The 24343-nt window shown below is 44.6% G+C and overlaps 4 protein-coding genes across 4 annotated transcripts; 1 reads left to right on the top strand and 3 right to left on the bottom strand.

Moving 5' to 3' along the window:
- The first annotated feature begins 33 nt into the window (after positions 1 to 33).
- LOC100838367 (chlorophyll a-b binding protein 1B-21, chloroplastic) lies at positions 34 to 1463 on the top strand. Its single transcript, XM_003563852.4, has 4 exons — positions 34 to 349; positions 532 to 634; positions 718 to 1006; positions 1097 to 1463. Exons 1-4 carry the CDS (start codon positions 153 to 155, stop codon positions 1249 to 1251), a joined length of 744 nt encoding a protein of 247 aa, XP_003563900.1. The 5' UTR covers positions 34 to 152; the 3' UTR covers positions 1252 to 1463.
- Positions 1464 to 4038: 2575 nt separating this feature from the next.
- On the bottom strand, positions 4039 to 10512 carry LOC100838071 (UPF0061 protein azo1574). The gene is made up of 8 exons (XM_003563851.2): positions 10110 to 10512; positions 9893 to 10002; positions 7722 to 7778; positions 7339 to 7638; positions 5986 to 6233; positions 5593 to 5899; positions 5237 to 5510; positions 4039 to 4488 (listed from the first exon to the last, which is right to left on the bottom strand). Exons 1-8 carry the CDS (start codon positions 10452 to 10454, stop codon positions 4234 to 4236), a joined length of 1896 nt encoding a protein of 631 aa, XP_003563899.1. The 5' UTR covers positions 10455 to 10512; the 3' UTR covers positions 4039 to 4233.
- Positions 10513 to 14318: 3806 nt separating this feature from the next.
- On the bottom strand, positions 14319 to 17833 carry LOC100837764 (diacylglycerol O-acyltransferase 2D). The gene is made up of 9 exons (XM_003563850.4): positions 17365 to 17833; positions 17082 to 17156; positions 16899 to 16984; positions 16581 to 16687; positions 16317 to 16472; positions 15582 to 15668; positions 15328 to 15425; positions 15096 to 15183; positions 14319 to 14733 (listed from the first exon to the last, which is right to left on the bottom strand). Exons 1-9 carry the CDS (start codon positions 17589 to 17591, stop codon positions 14632 to 14634), a joined length of 1026 nt encoding a protein of 341 aa, XP_003563898.2. The 5' UTR covers positions 17592 to 17833; the 3' UTR covers positions 14319 to 14631.
- A 1068-nt stretch (positions 17834 to 18901) lies between these two features.
- Positions 18902 to 22007, bottom strand: LOC100836936 (uncharacterized protein At2g39795, mitochondrial). The gene is made up of 3 exons (XM_003563847.4): positions 21618 to 22007; positions 19703 to 20043; positions 18902 to 19414 (listed from the first exon to the last, which is right to left on the bottom strand). Exons 1-3 carry the CDS (start codon positions 21915 to 21917, stop codon positions 19255 to 19257), a joined length of 801 nt encoding a protein of 266 aa, XP_003563895.1. The 5' UTR covers positions 21918 to 22007; the 3' UTR covers positions 18902 to 19254.
- Between the last annotated feature and the right edge of the window lie 2336 nt (positions 22008 to 24343).

Here is a 24343-nt window from a genome sequence, read left to right as displayed (position 1 = left end):
TCGTCCTCCGGCCTCTCGTGCTCTTATTAGCAGCCTCAGATTCCGGTGTCCTCTCAAACCGCACGGACGCCTGATCCTCCCCTCTTCTTGTTGTTGTTGCCGGAGAGCGCAGCAAGAACTGAAACTAACTGGGTAGCATCGAGCTAGCAGCAATGTCGATGGCGTCGTCGAGCGGGCTGAGGAGCTGCAGCGCCGTGGGCGTGCCCAGCCTGCTGGCGCCTTCGTCCCGGTCCGGCCGCTCGGGCCTGCCGTTCTGCGCCTTCGCCACCACCTCCGGCCGGGTCACCATGTCCGCCGAGTGGTTCCCCGGCCAGCCCCGCCCTGCCCACCTCGACGGCTCCTCGCCCGGGTAAGCATCCATTTGCCATACTAAATCCAAAACATGTACTCGCTGTGTCCCATATTAAGTGACTTAAATTTGTCCAAATGTATCTACACAGATACATGCAATAGAAATTCACTTGACATGAGACGGTGAGACGGAGGGGTATATCTGACCGGTGATTAACTCTTGCCTTTGTTAACTCTCAGCGACTTCGGGTTCGACCCCCTCGGCCTCGCCACCGTACCGGAGAACTTCGAGCGGTTCAAGGAGTCCGAGATCTACCACTGCCGCTGGGCCATGCTCTGCGTGGTACGTAACCGTGCTCCTCTGCTCTCCTCTGCATCACTTTTCAAGCTGTTCGCTAGTGATAAACCGTGCGTGTTGGCGTGCAGCCAGGGGTGTTGGTGCCGGAGGCGCTGGGGCTGGGGAACTGGGTGAAGGCGCAGGAATGGGCGGCGCTCCCCGACGGGCAGGCGACCTACTTCGGCGTGCCCGTGCCGTGGGGCAACCTGCCGACCATCCTGGCCATCGAGTTCCTGGCCATCGCCTTCGCGGAGCAGCAGCGCACCATGGAGAAGGACCCGGAGAAGAAGAAGTACCCCGGCGGCGCCTTCGACCCGCTGGGATTCTCCAAGGACCCGGCCAAGTTCGAGGAGCTCAAGCTCAAGGAGATCAAGAACGGTACGTGCCATCCCCTGAATCTTAACCATCTGCAGTGCGTGTAGCGTTCGGTGCTGATGTAGTATGATCTTGTCTCTGATGATGATGCAGGGCGGCTGGCGATGCTGGCGTTCGTGGGCTTCTGCGTGCAGCAGTCGGCGTACCCCGGCACCGGCCCGCTGGAGAACCTGGGCGCGCACCTGGCGGACCCGTGGCACAACAACATCGGCGACATCGTCGTTCCTAGGAACATCTATGGCCCTTGAGCTAAGTTCAGAGAGAGATGAGAGGGAGAAGCTGATCAAGTGATTGGTTCATTATCCTGCCTGCACGTACGCCTCCGTGCGTGTGCAGGGAAACTGTACAACAACGTCGGCTCGATCTCCGGCCGGCAGCCTTTGTAATGTGTAAAGCTTAAGTAGCGGCTACTGTTTTGAATGCATCAATATAATCTGTATCAAAACTAAATTGGTCTGTAGTTAGACTTGCGTGATGATTGGTGATCGAGGTGAAAGTTGCCTCGGTCATTCTCTGCTTTCAGTAACGTCTCTGCATTGTGAGTTACAGGACAGCATACTAGTTCACATTTTAAGTCTTCGGAATTGTATGATAAACCTCTTATATACCGGAACATGAATCTTACATGGCAACGATAAAATCAACAAAAACCTTAAATACGGTCCAGATGTCAACTAGCAGGGACGGAGGTAGTGGGCAAAATTATGAACTTTGGTCTTGGGGGGTGGGGGGGCGGGCAGAGCCTTCGACGAATGAAATATTGCTTTCTTGTTACGGTACGGTCCTCATACATAATTTGTCTGAATGTGTGAGAAACCTCAGGTGCCGAGTAGATGCAACATGATTTACCCAGGTTTCAGGCCCACTTAGATTGGATAATAGCCCTCTTCTACCTTTTTTATATTATCAGGAACTCGGAGCACAAATGTGTTCACAATATGAGGTAGCTGGACTTGCCGGGTTTGGATTTGCTGTAAATTGTAGGCTTTGGAATAGCTTGATTACTCTCCTCTTCTTGCGGACCCCTGCGGCCTGCCCAGCATTTATATGCACGGGATGACGGTTATTTCGATGCATCCTCGTAGTACTTCATGTCGCGCAAGGTATGTCTCTTCAGGTAGCCTAATGGTCAGCCCGAGTTAAGCTCGCGACTAGCATATATACCCGCAAATCTTTTTGTCCCGGCTTGTTGAAACGTCCTTCCGAGCAAAGCGGGCAAACCGGCAAGCACCTCCTTGGTTATCGTTCCCACTACAATACCCTATAGGTAAGTAAAGACCAGAGATACTGCTTGGTGTTTCACCATCCTTCCATGTTTGCCCCCGCAGTCTCCTTTTAACCTTTGGACTTTTGAGGACATTCTTGGTTCATCTCGTTCTATCATGTTCTCCTCACGAAGAATCACGACTAAAGGTTGAAACATCTACAAAGAAGACCTATGACAAGGAGCCATGTTAAGAAAATACAACAAGAGACGAATTCGCTCCTTGCTGATCGTAATAATAACATCAATGAGAATTTATGCTAATCTAAATCTAGTGTGCTACTTGTGCTCAGGTGAAGTCAGAAATTCTTCTTTTCAGCCCCTGTTGGGATGATCTTTATAGCCCACGTAACTTTGTAACTATATTTTTTTTTATTTAATTAAGCACGGTAGGAGCCTCTCCTGCTATTTTTCGGGTCAAAAAGAAAAATCATCAAAACGATGCAAGCACCAAAAATCATTTCTGACCTTATTGCACCATGCCACAGTGATTATGGATGTGTCAAGCACATTTGGTGGGTCAAGTGGACAACATATGAAGTCTACTTTCAGGAAATCAAACGGCACGTCATTTGATCAAAAGATATGAGAGTTACAATGCAACCTGTCAAGGACATTAATTGTTGCGTGTGATTCCATGTCTTTGGCCGCACTCCAACCTGATTGCCACCCATTTGAGCTCCCATTTTGGACTGATTTCACACCTAAAGTAGGAGCGTTGTTCATATTATAAATACCCCTTAACCCATCTCAGCCACAAACTCTTTGGTAAATTGTAGAATAGGTTAGTTATGAGCAACTCAAATCATGTTTGAGAGTTCTCTATCCCTTTGCTCCAACTGACCTTGTGAGATTGCAGAAGCGGTCGTTCGACGGCATCCTCTTCGTGTGTACGGTTGTGTGGATTGGAAACTTTGTGGTTGGTCAAATACTTGTTGCAGATTGCACTATCGCTGTTCACAGCTAGGTATCCAAGAGCCTCGTTGGTTGGAGTCGGTGTCCATCACCGTATTTCTTAGGTGGCGCTAATTTTCGTGCTCGTGCAGATCCTATTTCGTGAAGTGGAGCCACCCTCGCATCATTCCCTGCTATTATATGGTGGCGACTGCTATTATATGGTGGCGAGTGGCCAATGTCTGGTGCCAACACGGTCACTTCGCAAAGGCGTCTAAAACTAGGTTATATCCATTTGGTCACCTTACCTCGGGGTCGTCGCATCTGGGCTCAGCCCTGCTCGACCATTTCCTAGCCGGGCTAGGACTTCCTTTGTGTGGGTTAGTAAGTTCTACACTTTTACCGAATCAACTACGACACCTTTTCTCTCAAACTCCATCCTAAATCATACTAATTCAAAAGCCACGCCAATCTCCTAAATCGTACTGTTCAAAAGCGACGCCAATCTCCTAATTCAAAAGCCACGCCAATCTCCTAAATCGTACGGTTCAAAAGCGACGCCAATCTTTATGGAACGAAGGTAGTACATTTTTTTAAGCTTTTTTAGCTTTCCCACTTTTCATTCTCACCCGATCAACCAGAATGACCCCTGGCGGATGCTGCTTGCGGCTCGGTTCCGGGAGGTGGAAATCATGAGGACCGTCCCGTGTAAATGAATCTATTTACAAGACGGTCTGTTGTGCCTATTGCAGCGCAATTACACACTATTGAACGATTTGGACCTATCACCTTCGTCTTGCTGGATAGAACAAGATCGACAGGGTACTATCTCGTCAGTTTAAAGTATCTCGACAGCATATGCCTGATATTTAAAAAATTACGAATAAGGGGCGGCCGATTGCTCCATTTCCTAAATGCGCATATAACTCTGTAAAGTAACATCACAACTAAAGTTCTGAGATTGCCCCACATCAGTAAAACATGTGGTGCTTCAAACACTACAGCTTACAGGTGAACCTCATATACAGCCAAAAATTATACAACACTGTATTTCCATAGCTGGGTGTTGGGTTTATGAAGAGCAAGACAGCATACACACTCCAGGCCTATATGCCCAGGCTGGCGGCAACCTGGCATATTTTTCCATTCCTGGCTGCTCATCATATGGACGTTCCATAACTTTCAATAGGCGACGAACTTCCTCATAATCACCTAGATCGGCCGCATCAATCGCAGTCTGGCAGAGATAGTTCCGAAGAACATACTTCGGATTGACTTGATTCATTGAAGTTTTCCTTTCTTCATCAGAGATGCCACTAGCCACCAGCTTCACAAAGCAGACACATCATTAAATTGAGTATGTTCAGATAACAGATACTCCTCTCTAAACAGTATGTTGGTACTTTAATGAATAATTCGACAGATATTTTAAAACTAATAATAAAACATGGCTAGAGGTGGAAACAAAATAATGGCACAAAATTATTGAATAGTGGGATTGCTGGCAACTGTGTGGCAACAGGAACAGGAGGCAGCTAATAATAAAATCTTCTTTGAGCTGCGGCCATGCAGGTGACAACTTCGATGACATATGATACAAGACCAAAATGACGAGATTTCAGTACATAGCATCAAATGCAGTTTTCATATGGTACCACAAAATGCGCAGATGCTGATATAAATCCTGGAGATAAGAGGTGCAAAAAGATGACCCTGCGCCTCCAACCCTCCTTAGCTCAAACAAATGAACTAGTTTTACACAAAACTGATGTGATTTTAAAATTTTAATCCATTTGCTTGAACTAAGAAGGGTTGGACGGTATCCTCACCTTTTTGCACCTGTACCCAGAGAACACAATGCCTTATAATGTTGCTTTCGCTTACAAAAAGTACTCTAGCTTGTATTTTTGAAAAAGTATTCCAACATCACAAATGGCAGGGGCTGAGAAACAAGCAGCTAGGCACCAGAAGATTAAAGGATGATGATATTATGGTCGATGTATCATCAAGTCACTCTAGACAGTCACTTATAAAATACAATAGAGAAAGATAACAATTAGCAGAAGATATCATACCTCCTCAATATATGTCTGTACCCAGCTAATCCATGCTTCCTTTCTTTCTTTTCCAATATCTAGGAGTGCAGCCTTTATTGGAACAAGTAGCTCATTCTCTGGAATGTCAGGATCTGCTTTGACATTCGAAAGAAGACGGAAAAAATTTGTGTAGTCAACCTTATCAACAGCCAAGTTGTTAAGCAGCTTGCTAATAAGCTGCTTATTATATTTAGATAGACCAAGTTTCCTTGTCATTATAGATTGGTATTCATCCATGAATTTTGTCCCATACCTACAATATAGAAGTATCAGAATGCCATCATAAAGGGTTTAGTATCACACATAACCTGTATAGATTGGAAGAACAAATTCACCTCTCCATTACATAATTTGCCTCATCTTTGTTGATAAGTCCAGCAGATGACAGGGGCCCAGTGAACTGAGCAATATTCCACAAGCCAACATCAGGTTGATTTGCGAAACAGTATCTCTTCCCAGGGAGATCAGTGGTATTCGGAGTAAAGCTAGGATCAAAAGCATCCAAGAAACCAAAGGGTCCATAATCAATAGTTAGGCCCAGCACACTCATATTATCAGTGTTGAGTACACCATGAGTGAAACCAACACCTTGCCACCTGGCAATTAAGTAAGCAGTGCGCTCTGCAACCTCAACTGCCCAGGCTGTTATCAGGAATTGCAAAGGGGGAAGATCGTTATTAACTAGATCAATAAGGATATTCAAAGAAGCTGACATTCAAGAAATTTACCTGCATATTTGTTGGACGTAAGATCTATTGCTGGAGAATCTCCTATAGCTGCCTCGAAAGATAAACCTTCACTCTTTTTAATACTTTCAAGATGTGGGTAGTGATGACGTATTGTGTAATCTACCAAATGACGAACAATTTCAAGGTCCTCTTTGCCCCTTGTAGCATGTATTTGGTATGAACCAAAACGTAAAAACGACGGTGCTACACGACAAACAATTGCACCAGGCTCCTCTTTTGAATTCCCACTGTCATATTAAAATACAAATCATTTAACAACAGAAGGGATGTCCATAAAGTGTACATACTGAAACCCGTCAAAAGAAAGATCATGGCACGATGTTCTAGTTTTCTATATTTGGATAATAAATACTGGAGGAATAACAGCCAATTATTTTCTACAGCACAGTAAACACTGATGAAAGTAGGTACAGGATGCTTGGCTACATTTGCAGAACAATCAAGTAACTTGTCCAAGGTCCCAGAGGCTGTAGTTTGTTAGAGTAACCCTGAGACCTCCAATGGATGATCATAAATCAGGATGACTAGATGAAGTAATTATTGGTTAAGGAAACTATAAATAGGCAAACAGAAGGAAAATGGGAGTTAGGGTATGCTTGGTTTGTGCCAATTAATGCCCTACCAATTTGTGCTAACCATTGGCCAGCCAAAAAATTGGTTAATGTTTCCTTGGCCCTTGGTTGGCCAAAAGTTTGGTGAGAATTGTGAGGGTAATGTGAGGTTGTGGACTAGATTCCACAGGCAACCAAAATTTTGGCAATCAAGTAACCAACCAAGCAAATACCAAATAAGCATAGGTTCTGCAATTTTGGTAAGGCAAATTTGGGCAAGAATGAAACATACCCTTATAAAACTATATGGGCCTCTTTGATTCACAGGATAGGAAAAATATAGGAATAGGAAATCATAGGATTGCAATGTCATACCCATTCGAATCCTGCAGGATTGTGGTTAGACAAATGTTTGTTTGATTGAACACAGGAAAAACAAAGGAATTTGAAAAGGAGGTTGGAGTGGATGGAAAAAATCCTATGAAATGTAGTGCAACGGAATCCTTAGGAAACTTTCCCATGGGGTTCAATCCTACAAATCAAACAACCCATATGGGAAAAAAATCCTAAGGATTCAAATCCTCCAAAATTCCTATGAAAATCCTTTGAATCAAAGGAGCCCTATATTTGTTGATGTTCACATGGATTATGTAGCTACCAATAAAAACTGAAGTAACACCAAGCAGCAGCTATGGCCTATGGGTCATTTAAATAGGGGAACTCAATGGTAAAAGTAGATTAGAAACTGAATAGATTAGAAACTGAAGATATCATGACATACTCGTAGAACATATCTCGCACAACAGATTTGCCAGTTTCAACTAGACAAAGAGCACGAGTTGTAGGAATGCCTAGACCATGCATAGCTTCACTGCATAAGAATTCACGGATGCTGCTGCGCAGGACAGCAAGGCCGTCTGCAAAACGGCTGTAGGGAGTCTTCCCAGCACCCTTGAGCTGCAACTCCCATCTCTCACCTCGAGAATTGAGAACCTCTCCCAGAGTTACTGCTCGTCCATCCCCCAACTGACCAGCCCACGAACCAAATTGGTGTCCACCATAACACTGGGCATAGGGCACACTGCAGGTGGTTGATCATTAGAGGTTGATTACTTATTCTGAACAAAACCAGAAAGCAAGATATTAGGCATGGGTGTAACGCACCTTCCCACCAACGGAGTTGCTCCTGAGAAGAACTGGGGAAAATCAGGTCTTTCAAATCTGAAAACAAACAGAGGGCCATTGTGATCTTCATCCAATATCAGCAAGGAAACAAAAAATGTTAATGAGCACTGGATACCATTGGACAGTGAGTTCAATGAGCACATTTCTACGCAGAAAGAGATGGATGAGAGCCAGCAGAAGGTAAAACCCATAAATATGTATCACTCAACTTAATTCTATCCTTTGTCGAGGCACATTTAAATTTTTTTTCTTCTATGGAATCATTTAACTACTCCCTCCATCCGGAAACAAGTGACATGAATTTGTATAAGAATGCAAGTCACTTATTTTCGGACGGAGGGAGTACAATTTTTTTTTCATAACCAGTTTGAGCATTCGGAGCAAACAAAGCAACGCACAACGTGAGATCACTTTTCATGTGGTATGGAAGTAAAGAAAAATGTATTCCATGTTGAACGAAAATAAGATTTATGTATGGCATACGTAATGAACTGGATTATCTGACAAAAAATTGGGCTCCTGTCAACACCTAGTTAAAAACAATCTGGTTTGTTTAAGTTAACTAACTTGTCAATAACCCTTTTTTATCATGGGCGTACATCCCTATAGGGGGCGCAACCCTAGCTTCCAAGTAAGGGAGGATATCCCAGTAGTATCTTCTAAATTAGTTAGGCAAGAGATAAGTTAGGAATATTTAGATATGGTTTGTTAGGAAATTGGAGATTAGTTTCTTGGATTTGTTCCCTATACAAAGGGGGGCCCTGTAATCGTTATGAGGCAAGTCAGAGTAAATCCATCTAATTATCCCGTCCACTTCCTCCCTGCCCTTGAGGTGCGGCTACCTTCATGGAGCTGCCGCGTCTCTTGGGTCCTGGGCCACTCCGGACAGGCCCTAGAGCCATTATCTTCCATGTCATGAACTAGCATGAACCTAGTTATCAGAGCAGTCAATCTCCACTACTCCTGATGCCACGGAGCTCTCTCCTTTGGCCAAGGTTGAAGCTACACTCGACAGATTACAAGTAATCTGTGCCAACATCCTTGTGAGGGTGGAGCAACGAAAAGCAACCACACCAACAACTACGTCCCAACAAGCTGCAGCGCCGCTGGTGTTTCCATCTCCTTCACCATTGCCTTCACCGTTGCAGCAGGTTTCACCGTCGCTGCCCCTATGGGAGAAGCAACTAAAGCCAGCCGTGGCGGTAGCGCAACCTGCAGCAGCCCCTTGCAGAACGCCTTTGCAACCCTAGGTATCCAAATAAGGGACAATATCCCAGTGGTATCTTCTAAATTAGTTAGGCAAGAAATAAACAAGGAACAAATAGATATGGTTTGTTAGGGAAGTGGAGATCAGTTTCTTGGATGTCAAGTCGAGTATCCCCTATAAAAGGCTCCCCTGTAATCGTTATGAGGCAAGTCAAGAATAAATAAATCTAATTATCCCATACATTTCATCCTTGCCCTTGAGGTGCGGCTACCTTCATGGAGCTGCCGCCTCTTGGGTCCAGGGTCACCCCGTACAGGCCCTAGAGCCATTAACACCCATGTTTGTGATGGTGAATTTCTTAGTGCAGAACTTCAGAAATGCAGGGAACAGGAGTGAGTTTATGTCTGAACAAAGGCTTTTTGACTCCTGAGAAATAAGCCAACCATTTGCTTCATAAATAAATAAAATACAGCTCTTTAGAGGTAAGCTCATTCTGGAAAAATTTACTGTAACTCTCAATTTTGAGAACTGCTTGGAATTGTCACCTTTACCAACTGAAGATAGGAATTAATACACAATCTAACTACTACACAGAATAGCGTTGTTGTAGGCTAAACTATTATTACATGCTACATTTTCATTCATCTGTGCATCATATAACAAAATTCTATGATGCTAATTCTTTGCAACAGTTCTGCACATGATGAGTGGAATATCTATATAGCTTGTTAGCTATGAAGCGTAACAACAGGAGTTCACCGCAACTTGCACACATTTGTAAAAGGAAAAATCGTATGCACATCTTCACGTTTTATCTAGCTGGTTACCACTCAACAGAGGGGGGGTGCCACAATGCTCTCAGGAGTATTTTCCCGGCAGAAATCATAGTCGAAAAAGCTAGTGAGACAACTAATGTAGTAAGTAATTGGGATTGGGAACTCACTCTTTGTGATCCAGATCGAGGAGGTCAGCCACGGACTCGGACCACGCCACCAGCTTAGGGTTGTCCACAGGCGCCGAGGGAGACACCTTGGTGTAACAAGCGTGCAAGACCTGCGAAATCCTCCCAGATTAACATTTAGCGAGACATGATACTAGAAACCACAGAAGCTAACCGTGCAATTAAACCGAGAGGAAGCTGGCAGGGAGCGAGAGCGAACCTGGCGGGGGATGTTGTCGGACCGTGGGTCGCCGGGCAGCTCGCGGACGAAGGTCTCGTCCCACGCGAGCTCCTCCAGCGTGCGGCGCGGCGGCCGCACAGCGCCCTCCCCGGAACCGCTCGTCCCGGAGGGCGGTGCGTCCTCGCCGGCTGCGGTGGCCATGCCTCGGGGCAGGAAGCGGTGAATCGGGTGGCGGCGGGACCTGGAGATGCTGAGGCTGGGAGGCGGCGTGAAGGGGAGAAGGCGAGAGGAGCAGGGAGGGGAGGGGAAGGGGAGGAAGCGGGGGAGGAGGAGGTGAGGGTATAGGTTGGGGAGGGCGGAGGGGAAGCGCAACTGAGGGGGCATGGCGCCTGCCTTCGCTCCGTGCGGCGGCCTTTGTTTGGCGCAGGGTCAATCCGGTGCGGGCGTGTCGTGGTAGAGCGGTCGTGGCGTGCGTGGCCTGCCTGGGTGAGCGAGCAGCACGCGTGGCGCGGAGGCCGGCTTCGGGTTTGGTAGTGGACCAGTGGTTGCTGGGGCACGGTGGCGTTGCGTGCCCGAGGTCTACGTGGTTGAACTTGTCATCGCTAGCATGCCTTCACAAACTAACATGCCTTTTGGTGTTTTTTTTTCTTAATCCTCCACAAATTAACATGCCTTTTAGTGTTCCCTCAAAAAAAAAATGCCTTTTAGTGTTTTTCTTTTTGAAAAAGAGGGGTCCCGTCCGATTTTTCTATTAGAAACCGCCGATATTACGAGGTTCGTCTGTTGAAAACTCAGAAAAAAAAAGCTAATTGAACAATAGTTACTAGCCAGCGATCTCAAACTGGCAAAGCAAGAGAAAGAAGCAAATAGGCTGCAACATCCAGACGATAGCAGCTTGACAGTTACAGTACAAAGCAGCGCTCACTACTTCTAATTCTTCCAGCAGAGTACCCAACATTATTTTATCCAAATTTTTTTGGAGACAAACAACAAGTGACAGTCACAGAGATGCTCAGTCTTCTAAACGTCATCGTAGAGGGTGCCATCCCCTTGACGGCTCAAACACTTCTCTGGCAACTTGTTCAACCAGTCTTGTCCCTCATTGCAGTAGACTTTGGTTTGCTTCCTTTGCCTATAATAGAGACCACAAGTTCAGCCAATAGCACAGTTGCTTCACCACCCCAAATGGACAAGTTAACTGCACTTTACGAAAGCACTCGTAGTTTCTGTTATTCCAGGTAACTCAGAGCAGACCCGCAACCCAACCATCACTAGCTTCTTCATTTGTCCATGAAAACGAAGTAACCAGGTCTCCCACAACGACGAGACAGTATCTAGCAGACTAGGCAAATCAAAAGCGCATCTCACCATCCCCTACAGAAAGTGAGCTAGAGGACAGTGCAGAAACAAATGGTCTATTGTTTCCTGTTGATCACAAAAGTGACACTGAGTGTTTCCTTTACATCCTTTATGCTGCAGCACATCTTTAGTGTGGATACTTCCATGGGTAATCAACCAAAGGAAGATCCTTATTTTTAGAGGAATTTTAATTTTCCAAACAAATTTTTGAGGAAAGTCAATATTCTGCCACATCAACTCTCTGTAGAAAGAACTAACAGAGAGTTTTCCATTTGGTGTCAATCTCCACCAAGCTTATCCTCAATCTCAGTAAGCTTCACATTTTACAAGAATTCAAAATTTTCTGCCAATCAAGAAACAGATCTCCCCCACAAAGTGCGCCTAAGGCAAACACTACTCCCCTACTTTGAAACCACATTAGCAACTGAAACAATTCTCATAAAGATTTGGGAATTGCAACTTCAAAGGTGTATTCCCAATCCACCTATCTTCCCAGAATCTAACTTTTCTGCCATTCCCAATAAAGAACTTGCACAAAGACAGGAATTTCTTCTTACTATGTAGCAAGCCACTCCAAAACATAAAATCCCCAGTTCTATGCTTAATACTCCCAAGACAATTTTCCCCAACATATCTAGCTTGTAGCACCCTCTGCCATAAACCATTAGTATTAAAAAGTTTCCAAATCCACGTCCCCAACAAAGCTTGGTTCATGATACCCAAGTCTAAAATGCTCAGCCCACCCTGTTCTTTAAGCATGCACACCTTCTTCCAAGCCACTAGGTGATATTGTTAATCTCTTCCTCTTCTTGCCAAAGCATCCTAGCACGATAGAAATCAATTCTCTTACGAACCCCTACAGGAAGCTCATAGAAAAACATCATATAGAGAGAGATACTACTTAAACAGGAACTAATCGCCCCCCCCCCCACCCCCGCACACACACAGATAAAATCCTCCCTTGGCAGCAGCTTAATCTATTCTCCACCTTATTCTCAATTCTTTTGCAGTGTTTATTTCTAATCCGGATAGCATCCACTAGGATACCCAAATAAGTCAGTGGAAGCTCCCCCTGTTTACAAGAAAAAATACTGCTCAATGTATTTGATTTGGAGGCAGCTTCCCCAAAACAATACAGTTCGCTATTGTGAAAGTTAACTTTTAACCCTGACATTTGTTCAAAAGCACAAAGAATAAATTTCAGATTCTTTGCACTGTCAATATCATCGGGAAGCATAAATACAGTATCATCAGCATACTATAATATATTTATCCCTCCCACAATTAGTTCAGGAATTACACCTCTAACCAACCCAGCCTTCTTAGCATTTTCCAACAAAATAGCCAGGGCATCAGCAGCTAGATCAAAGAGCAAAGGGGACATAGGGTCCCTCTGCCAACACCTTGTCTGGAATGAATTATAGTCTTCTGAACAAGAAAATCGAGGAACGCTCGACAATAGTGAGCGAATTAACCTCATGCATAGACAGATTGTTCTTTTGGTGTATTTTAGTTTTTTCTTTTGTATATGAAGAAGAAGAGCTTTATCTAATAAACTAGCCATGTAGGACGATAGGATGGAGTTAGATGCGCATATGATTTGTGTAGTTCGGCGAGTACCATATGTTATGTTAGAGCATCTCTAGCGGATTCCTTATATGACCCGTAAAAGTTTACAGGTTGTGTGCAAAGAGGGCACCGCATGTTGTCCGTGAAACTGCCCCCAATCCGCCGCCGACGATGAGACAGCCCATAAACTGAGGTGCTGACCTCACCGGCGACGCCACATTAGGTTTAGCTAGGTTAAGTTAGTATGAAAATTATGAACTTATTTATGAATGTCCTTTTTTATGATGATGAACTATGAAGATGATGAATATCTGTTCAAATTCCAGCACGAACTCATTTTTTTTAAAACACGGTACTCTTTTAAGGTATCTATTTTTCCTGGAGGAAATCTAAACAACAAAACTATTTTTCAGGTAAACTATATAGACGTTTTAAGAACCAGCGATGTTTTTATCTCTCTGATGATGTAAACTGTGTACGGGTGTGTAAAAAAGGGTTAGTTTTGTTTAATTATACAACTAACTTATTCTTGCATCTCCGTTTAGTTTTGATGTTGCTACTCACTGGTGGAGCCTAGCGGCAAGGATCCTGTGACATACTGCGTGATGATTTTGGGTCACTGCCACGTAGTAAGTGAGATAATCCACGATGGTGGGAGCCTAATAGGTCATAGATATGGATAATGCATTGCCACGTGTAGGCGTAGGGGCATCATGAAATGTTTTAGGGGCATCATGAAATGTTTTAAGCTGATAAATTCAATCGCCGTGTGTGGCTAATGAGGATTTATAGGGTTAAACGTGACGCAAGATTCTCAAGGTTTGGCACGATTAAGAGACGAGTTTGTGATAGCAGCTCGAGGATCAGTTGGTTTTTATATGTTTAGTTTCCTTGAAAATTGGATTTTCTCCTGTTCTATTAGGTAGTGTTTGGTTGCTAGAACATGGTGTAATGTAGTGGAAACCTTTCAGATTTGATTCTTGCATTTGATTCCTAATATATAAATAACTGGAATCAAATTATATGGTTTCTCGAAGAGGAATATTCTCCCAATATACTGGAGAATCATTTGATTCTAAGTGGAACCGGTGTTTCTAGGTGTTTAGTATTGAATATATGAAAGTAGAATTGTTTCATTGCATTTAATTTTTATAAGAGTAAAACCACATTCTATTTAATTCCACGTTGCTTTGTGACCAAACGCTACCTTATATTCCATATATCTTATCTTGATCATTGTGCGGTTATCAAGTTGGAGTAACAAACGACAGCATCCGAGCATGTTCACTATCGGCGCCACGTGCGAGTTTGATAGTATGCTTACACCTGCAAAGCGTTGCAGAATTAGAGTCATCCAAACTAAGCAAAGTCCGGCCCAAGATTTTCCTGTGAAGGTATACTAGCAATTATGAGCAACCAGTGACAATTTCTTTTACATCGGATGCGCCCTATGATCATCAACAGGTGCCCCTAGCTACAGCTTGGAACTCGGCCGTTGTACAACAACACACTATAGTTTCGTACAATGATCGAACACACGGCAACCTGAACGAGTAGCGTCGTTGAACTACTGTGACCGCACAGCGTAGAGCCACGATTGCTGAACCCCAAACTTGAGCTTTCAACGACCTCATCATAGGACTCTTAGATGGAGACTCGGATATCCGGTTTTCGTCTTGTATTTCTCAAATAGTTCTTGCAAGGCAGTGAGGAATTGTCCGTGGACTTCATTTATCTGTCAGACAGCGGGAAACATGTTTTCAAAACAGAAAACGAGTAGAGCAATTCACAATCTTGTTTTTTCGGTAATAAGATCATAGCACAATACTACTGCCGGTGTTGAGAAAGTCATTTTTTTAAAGCACTTTCGTTTTAAGGAGGGCTTAATTTCAGTAGAAGAAGCATAGATTTATGTGCGAGGTAGGGTAACATGAGCAGATATGAACTGGGGATGTTGTTTTTCAAGACTTCTGTTGAGTAGTTTCTTTTATGTGTAGTGGTTTCAGCATCTTTCTAAAAGAACCTTTTTTTCTACTAGATTTTCAATTGATTTACAATTCTTTTCTGAACAACAGTTATATCAATATGGGTTTTCACCTCATCAATGGTAGGCAGAGGATTTTTCTTGAGCTCAATGGGTCTACCAACAACCACATGCATGGGTGTCGAGAAAGCGATCGGTGTCCTGCATTCAGATGTTCCAGTAGACCATAAAAAATCATTTGAACCAACATAGCAAAATTGAAAATAAACATATATATATCCATATTTAAATTAACTGGTCCAAAAACAAGATACTATGATAGGATATACTATGATAGGGAGTTACCCGTATCTTCCCCAGAAGATAATAGGAGTAAATTTAAGTGCTCTAGCAATGTTAACAAACAATTTGCCTCCTGGCCTCCACCACCTGTAAGCATAGCTCTAACCAAATGGCAGTAACAGATAATCAGCAACTATTAAGCAATAAGAATCTAAGAATACAGTTGATCTTGTGGAGACATGATCCTAAACGTATGCCGATGCTTTTTTGTGTTTGTGGCACATATTTAAGCTACAATGAACACAATAAAATGTTACCTGTCCAAAGCAGAAAACAGGGACTAAAGGGCAGCCAGACTGCATAGCTATCTTGACAAACCCTTTTCTTGATTTAAGGAAAGCAACCTACAAAGCACACAGAAGGATTGGTTCTGGTTCTGCAGTAGTTCTTTATATTCACATTTATAAAAATTCGAGTTGGTGGTCATCCACTCATCCTATCTGGATTGCCACTTACTCAATGTGGTACATATATATATCGTGATCTTTTGACTATATTTGATTCGATTGATGTATACTTTGCAAATAATTGTTATTTTTCTAAAAGAATTCTTATTTAGCTTAAAACTGGAAAATATGAGCACATAAATATCTTTAAAAAACTCATGCATGTAATATACTCCCTTTGTTCTTAAATATAATATATTATAGCTTTGTCTTAAGTCAAACTTCTTAAAGTTTAACAAGTAAATTGAAAAATCTACCAACATATATAACTCTAATTAGCTTTACTAAATCTATCATGATATATATTTTCACGGTATACTTATTTGTATTGTAGATGTTAATAGTTTTTTAAACTTGGTCAAACTTAAAGAATTTTGACTTAGAACAAAGCTAGGACGTCTTACATTTGGGAATGGAGGTAGTATATTCTTATTTCCGTAGCAACGCACGTATTTAGCTAGGAGTATAAGATAACTTCCACTCGCTGAAAGCCAATGGCTGACAGATGACACAAGACAAACTCATTGTCAAGTCATAAACACAAACCTCTGAATCATGATCCATGTGAAGAATCTCCTGTATACCTCCAGGCACTACGACACAGCTATAACCAGCTCCAAGGTATGAGTAGAAATTCTTCCTTGTTGCAGCAATAAGTCCTAACCATGTCCATATTTGCCTCAGGAACGGGGTGTAGAACACCTAACACAAATGAACCACGAACTGAATAAGGAAGACAGACTACTAACTGACGGAATTCCAATAATCAGGGACATATATATATGCTTCAAGGAAATTCAGGGGACTTACCGCACTGCTCGCAAGGACTTTGAGTTTAGGCAGAGGCATAAACCCAACATGATCAGCAAGGGCGGCGACGCCAATGGGCAGCACAGAATGTGGTTCATAGCCAAACACTGCAAATAAAGCACACCTATCAGCAATCAGTAGAGCACAAACATAACAGATTTCCTGCTATTCTCTTTTCTTTCCGCAGTTCCCTCCCCGGCAACAAAAAGTCGGTATGGAGTCGTCAGATGGACACCGAATTAGCCTAGGGAATCTAGTCCAGAGCTAGAGATGATGATCATAGCATCTATAAACGGAAAGAGATTTGGTAGAACTCACCGTAAGCCCTGTTGGGATCGAAGGCCTCGTAGTCCTCTACATGCAGGCTAATCGGGAAATACCCCATCGCGTACCTGCATATGAACCTGCACGACAACGCAATTCAACATCCAAGAAAAATTCGAGCGAATTCTATCGGGAATGATTGAAAAAAGGAAGTCCGTCGGAAGAGGGAAATGGAACCTGGCGATTTTGCGGCCCCATTTGTCCTCGTCGTTGAGGGGGATGACCATGAAGAAGAGCTGCAACGCCACCACCCTGCATCAAGGAAGGCGTAGGCCGATGAGGGTGACGCGAATTAATAAAAAAACAAAATCATCCATTGACACGAGGAGAATAAAATAGAAGAAGAAAAGGGATTTTTGAAGTGGGGGTGGGATTCCTTTTTGCCTCCTCCTAGAAAGAAAACTTAAACAAAATGCAGGTGTTTGAGCAATTGAAAAAAAAAGGTGGGACACAAACGCACAAGGCGGCGACGCGGAGCGGGAAGAGGAAGAGCGAGGCGAGGATGAGGAGGACGTTGAAGTGGATTCCCCCCAGCCACAGCACCAGCGCCGCTATGGTCCGCGGCAGCGAGTAGTTGGTGCCGCGGAACACCATGGCCGCCGCCGTCCCGCCCTCCATCTCGACCTTCTCCTCCTCCTCTGATCCCGCCGCCGCCGCCGCCGCCGCCAGCGTGCCAGTCGCGCCCATATCGCAGGAGCTCGAGGATGAAGGAAGAAGTTCCCGGTCTCCGCCGCTTCCTAGCTGGCCGGCGGGCGGGCGGGCGGGCGTTACTTCTTTCCTTCCTTGCTTGCCGCTTGCTTACGCGCCGCGGAGACGGGGAGAGGGAAATGCGTCAGGCACTCAGGCAAGGTGCTGCTGCTTCCTTCCTACTGCTACTTGCTTGCCTTTCCTTCCGCTCGTGTTTCTTGTGCGGTGCTGCGTCAGCCGTTGGATGTGCGGTGCGGTGCCCGGCGTTTTAAAGGCGATTCCTGTCTCCTTGTGGCGTAGAGCATGCTAGAGCAGTGTCGTGTGCGCGTCGCCACCCGTCGACGTGGCTGCTCCAGCGGCAGGGCTTGTCAGGTTGCCGACGCCAGGTGCCCCCACCACCGTCCCTCGCGAGCCGGCCGGGCGGGCGGCGGTGGGAATGGAATAGGCGAAATTCCGGAAACGGGGAACGGTAAAGTAGAACACACACGAGAAAAATCCTTGGACTTTCGCACGCGTTCCTGATTCGATCGTGTAGTGACTACTGCGTATATTCGTTCTATTGTTAAGTGTCTTTTTTATACTTCCTCCGCTGCAACTTTATACTAAAATCCGAAACAAGTAATTCTAACGGTTTATACTAAAATCTGGAACAAGTAATTCTGGTGGGAGGGAGTAGACTATTTTCAAGTGCCTTCGATCTGAGAGTTCAGCAGATTGAGAGAACTCACTTAAAAAGTAAAGAGAATTGAGATTTAAAAATAAACAAAAGGAATTGATATTTGGTGCTGGGTTAACCGGTTAAGCCTTGGGAACATGTTACAAGGCAGCTCGATATAAGATTTTAGATAACGACATTCAACGTATATCCGTTGTTCGGTTAGACGCCGTCCTTGATTCGGAAGAAATCAAGAATTTAGTAAACGCTTAAGCTAGCCAATAGTGGGGCATTGCGTCCATAGACAATGTAGCCACTAGAAGTAAGGATCGCAATTGTTTAGTCAAACTTAGAACCTCGTTCATCTGATCCCGATCGATAGAACGAACCTATTGCTTACACAACAGTCTCTTTCCCCATGTGGATCAGTAGGTAAGAAACAAAGGATTGCACGCTCCAACAATGATACGATCATGTTGCCCCAGGCCATGAAACAATGATGTGTCGTCATGCCAAAGAACCTGGAAAATGATTCAGGTACATTAAGAGGGCAAATTATCAAGAACAGGAATAAAATTGTGGCATAAATTAATGCCCAAGTAATACGGGCCATATGATCAAATGCCCTGCCACAATGCATGTTTAACATAAATAATTTCACACCACTATGGGCAAGGGCAATGATATATTCATATCTCAAATTCTCGACCACCCCCACCACTGTAACAAAGCTCAGTCACTTATTAATCCTTTTTCTAGAAGGTTTCCAGTAAATAATCCTTTTTCTAGAAGGGTTAGCAATATCCTCACGAATGAAAACACATTAATAGAATGACCATATATCGACGAATCATAGGACAAAGATATGCTAGTACAACAGAAAAAAAAGTGCTTCTCTAAAGATAACTGTCCAGCAAAACATAAAGCCAGAGCTTAGCCTTGACCAGATATAAGAGTGGGTGCCAGAACCTCGTTTTTCTACCCAAACAAAATCAAGGACAATGGCATTCACTTCCTAATGAAGTCTCTCATGTTCTTCAACCAAACAACATACTCCTTCTCATCCTTGCTCATCATGAACTCGTGCAGCCAGTCATGCAGTGAGTGCTTGATTCCCCTCACTTCAAGATACCTGTGCAATGACTTCTGCAAGCTGTCGTCTAGAATCCTGTAGTATTAAAATGAGAAACTTAAGATCAGAAGAAAACAGTAAGAAGCAGTAATAGTACATTAGTAATCCAGGTAAGAGTATCAAGTAATTATAATGATCAGGAACGGGAGAAGCATACACAATAATGAAATACAAAGCTTAGGCTAAACAGCAGAAAGTTTGTGGCTCTTCCTTGAAGGGGATGCTATTTTCATTCATTACTATTCAGCAGCTCTTGCTTGAAGCTTACTATGATGGTTGACATTGAAGGAACAATATAAAGTAAATAAGAAAACTTGAACTTACGAAAATGGTGGTCCCTCGTATACATTCTCAGCATCATTATTGTCACGATTCAGCATCCTCATACTCTCAATTGCCAGTTCATCATCATTGAAGTTGCAGTCGAACTCCAGGATTGGGCCTTCTGGTTTCTCAACAGTGACAACCATCTGAATTGCTGGCTTAAAAGATTCCTCGTCCTTCTCAGCATCAGAGTCATCATTGTTCAAATCTTCCTCGGCATCAAAGTTTGTGTAGACAGTAGCTTTAATAGTCTCTCCTGCAAACTCTCTTTTAAGGATTACGGACTGATCACCCGGGTTATCGATTATCTCAAATGGGAAGTCTTCTGGTGGATCAATTTGCTGTTTGCAAATGAAATGGGAAGTATTATGGTTAAGGCATTTAAAAAAAAATCAAGAGAACACTGTGTACAGCATAAAATATTTTTCTCAAGTAAAATCAAAGAGTTTTTTTACCAATTAGGAGATAGTCAAGATGCTAAGAACTAATAACATAACAAAGTATTGAGTCTCAGACATCACGGTCTATGATACCCACATTTACATCACAGCATTCAATATTCATAGTCACTATATAGCTTAGTCTACATTGCTCAGAGCACACCTAATAGTCAACAGTATAAAAATAAACTTTCTGTAAAACTGGGACCAACGACATACATTTCACATATTCGTGAACTTCATCTAGTAATGTCACAACTGACTCATCAATAATCAGAAGATGAGTACTTACATCTCTGAAGATTCAGCTTTTGTTCTAGACCTATCAAAGTTAAGCATTTGAACACAGACCAGGATATCGAGCTGATTCTTACAAAAATCTTTATTTTACGAGTAAGCTCATTACTTTCTTTTCTCCGCAAACACTACAATTGAAAGTTTTGTGTGGTTCCTGGTTTCCTTATCTTGAACAGCAACTATTACTGACTATAGCGTGTGAACAATGTAGCACAGGGTCCCTGCGGCCAGCTCAAGGAAGAGGGACGAAAGTGCTGGAGCAACGAACCCTGGTTCTGGCATAGCATGCAGTATTACTTTCCGACATGTCACGTCTTTCCTTGGTACTGAACAGAGGAGGAAGGAACTGAGTCTGAAGAACTTAGCAGCAAGAAAGGCAAGAAGGCTGGCGCGAGCTCACTGGGCCGCCAATGAGAAGGAGAAGCCCACTATTGACCTGCCCACTTCGCTGAAAGAGCACAGGCACTGTATGACAGCTGGACGGCATGAGATTGGGGATTCATTCATTATGTACTCCCTCCGTCCCATATTAAGTGACTTCCTATTACATGTATCTAGACGTATTTTAATATATAGATACATCCATATTTAGACAAATTTGAGTCACTTAATATGGGACGGAGGGAGTAATAGCTTAAGCTAGATAATTCCCCCCCCACTCTCCATCCAAGGACCTTCTTGCATCTCGGCGTGACACCCGTACTCAATCTAGAAATATATGATCGAGCGTCACACCACATGAAAGACTAACAGCCTTCAATCAGTACTCAACTAAATCAACGTACTAACGCGAGTACTTCAGCGTCCAACTGTAACCAGCCAAAAATTTATGTTTCTTTTTTTCCCCACACACAGGATATCAAGGTTCTTCCGGTATTCACAGAAGAGTAATACATCGCGGTCCAGGATCATGCCACATTTCCTTTTTTAGCCTTCTTAAACCATTGTTGGACTAATCTGTATCACTAACACGAGTTCATGGGCCTACGTGTGCGTTTTCTGCGTTCGTGGAAGTGCGCTCCACAGAACTAAGACTAACGCTCACAGATGATTGCCGCCTGGCCACTGTGGCACTGTATGAGGGAGAACTAAGACTAACGTTCAACCGCCAACAAATGGAATCGGACTATTATTGCAAAGCAACGAAAGGAAATGCAGAGGAAAGGAAGCCAAGAGACCTGCGCGGAGGCCTCCTCCGATTCGACGACGCACTCGATCTCGGAGTCGATGACCCGCCTCAGGTTCTCGTCCGCCGAGACCTTGGAGGAAGACACCTGGGACTGCGACGACAAGAAGCGGCGGATCGTGATCCCGGAATGAGAGGAAGCGGCGGCGGCGGCGGAGTGGAAACGAGGGAGCGGAGAGGGTGGGCGAGATGCCGCGTAGGAGTGAGCGCAGCGGCGGGTGAGTGTTGTGGAGAGCTGCGACGAGGAGGTGGCGCGGCGGAGTAGCCGGACGGCGAGAGACCCCGACGACATAGCGCAGGATTTGTTGTGGTTTTGCTTTGGGGATTTCACGCCGGCGTCTCGCGAAGTCTCTAGGGTTTTATTACGGGGTTTAAAGGTCTGGACTCTCAGACTCTGGAGACGAATGGATACTTGCAGCGAAGGTAAGAACGAGTGGAGCTAACGGGCCGGCCCAAACAGCCCAGGCCAATGCACTTAAGAGCAACCCTCCGGCCCATAAAGCTCCTCCATGTGTGAACCCTCGAAACAAAAGCACAGAAGAATGGATCGCTTGTTCTAAGAAAAGGACACAAAGTTCCCCTAAAAAAAAGGACACAAAGATTGCTTTTTTTAAGGGCTTGATTCTGTAGTATCTGAAACTCCACACTACTCTTAGTGCATAAGCTAGAACTACAATTTATACCTATTACAGGCACACTAAATTCTCAGAGCCACCACAGCGACAATGGGCCCGTTGCATTAGCACTAAAGAACAAACGTATGAGGCCAGAAAAACAAGGGAATAAAACCCCGGGTGAGACACACAAAACTCGGTCCATGGGAGTCGAACTCGTGTGGCCGGCCGCTCCACCGCGTCCCTAGCCACTACGTCTAGATTGCTGTTTTTTGTTGTTGTTGCTGAAAGAAACACCGTGGCATCTGGCAAAATCACCAGCACCCAGCTCGGCTACATCAGACGGGAATTTGCCGCCACACAACTCCTGGCTACCAAATCCCAAATTTGAAACCCCATAGAGAAAAGGCGTCTGCCCTATCCGCCACCAGTGCCGGATCTAGATCGATCTTGTCTCCCGGTCGGCCGGCCCTACGTTTAGTGTTTTAGTAGTCTTCAAAATTTAGGGTTTGGTCAACCGGCAGCCGAGCTATGGTGGTGATGACGGCATTGTGCGGGTTAATAATAAGGTTTTCTCAACTCCTCATCCACCTCGTCGATGGCGATCCTGCCGGTGGCGTCGAGGAGTGCGGGACGTTTGGTCGCTACTCTTCTGGAGTGGTGGATCTGGTTCTGTGTTTGTGCTTTGCAGGTCTTCTACGCGTATCAATTTATTGGTTCCTTTTCCGATCAATGAGACTCGGCAAGCTTAGACCTCATCGTGAAGTTAGTGCGGCCAGGTCTTCTGGCCGGATCTAGGATGGTCATCCAACCCTCTTCATCGTCTTCTTCTGCTGGACGGTGGTCCATTTCTCAGATCACTGTCGCCGGCGTCTTCTGGCTTCGACCAGTGAGTTTTCGGCTGCTACGGCAACAACGGTTTCCTGGCTCCGACGTGGTTCGGAGGTCCAGAGGAAGCATCGAGTTTCGCTCACGGCGCGCCACCGGCGAGTGCAGGAGGAAGACAACAATGTTTACCTACGAGAACTTGTGTGTAATTTTCTTTTATTTTAAAGATGGTTCTGTAAGGGTTGGTTGATTTTAGAGTAAATATCACAAAACCCCTAGTTTCTGACGAACTGTATCGCAAAACTACACTTTTTGTTTTTTTTTATCACTTAACCCGTATTCTTGGACTAAACCGTATCGCAAAACCCTAAATCTCGCTGTCAACGATGCTAACAGGGAAACTAACGGGCGGTGGTGGCCTTGCCTCCGTCCGGGACGACGAGCGGGCGGCGCGGCGGGGCAGCAGGGCGGCGGGGCGGGGCAGGGGGCTGCAGGTGCGGCCGGGCTGCGGGCCTGATTTGGGCTGGAATGCTCTCACCATGGACGGCGCAGGGGAGCAGAACGCTCATGGGAGAAACTCGTCGGCGACGTCCAATACGGCAGAGCTCTACGGGGGTGGATCCGAGGGGGGAAAATAGGGGGAAAGAAGGAGAAGCTCGCCACGAATTCGTAGGCGGGGTCGGTCGGGGAAGAGGAAGCCAGTTGAGGCGAGTCGACGGCGAGGCGCGGTCGGCGGAGGAGGAGCTCGGTGTGGGGGCGCTCGGGGCAGCCGAGGATGAGGGCGATTGGCGCGGGCGGCGCTCCGCCGGTCTTGGGGAAGAAGACCCGCGGGAGGGGCTTGGGGCAGGGCAGGTGTTACTAAGGTAAGTAAGATTTCACTTCAGAGGCCGACAGGTGGGCCCCCATGGCAGTTTCCCTATTAGCAGCGTTGACAGCAAAATTACAGGTTGTGAGATACGAATTAGTCCAAAAATACGGGTTAAGTGAAAAGAAAACGAAAAGGTGTGCTTTTGTGATACAGTTCGTCAGAAACTAAGAGTTTTGTGATATTTACTCTTGATTTTAATATATGGCCTCAGCCTTCTCGAAAAAAAAAAACCAAATTTGCACCACGGGGTGAGCAATAGAATTATGACTTTTAAAGAATAATAATGTCCAATGGTAGAGGTAGTTTGGTACGGTACATCATACAAATGCATGAGAAGCTAACAAAAATATTCAGGACATTTAAATTTATATTTTAGATTTGCCGCATACCTAGGTTATAAGATAATCG

The sequence above is a fragment of the Brachypodium distachyon genome, chromosome 1, assembly GCF_000005505.3.
Source record: "Brachypodium distachyon strain Bd21 chromosome 1, Brachypodium_distachyon_v3.0, whole genome shotgun sequence".
NCBI classification, from domain to species: Eukaryota; Viridiplantae; Streptophyta; class Magnoliopsida; order Poales; family Poaceae; genus Brachypodium; species Brachypodium distachyon.
The sequence above is the reverse complement of the archived record's forward strand: the minus strand, read 5'-3'. Positions and strand labels throughout refer to the sequence as shown.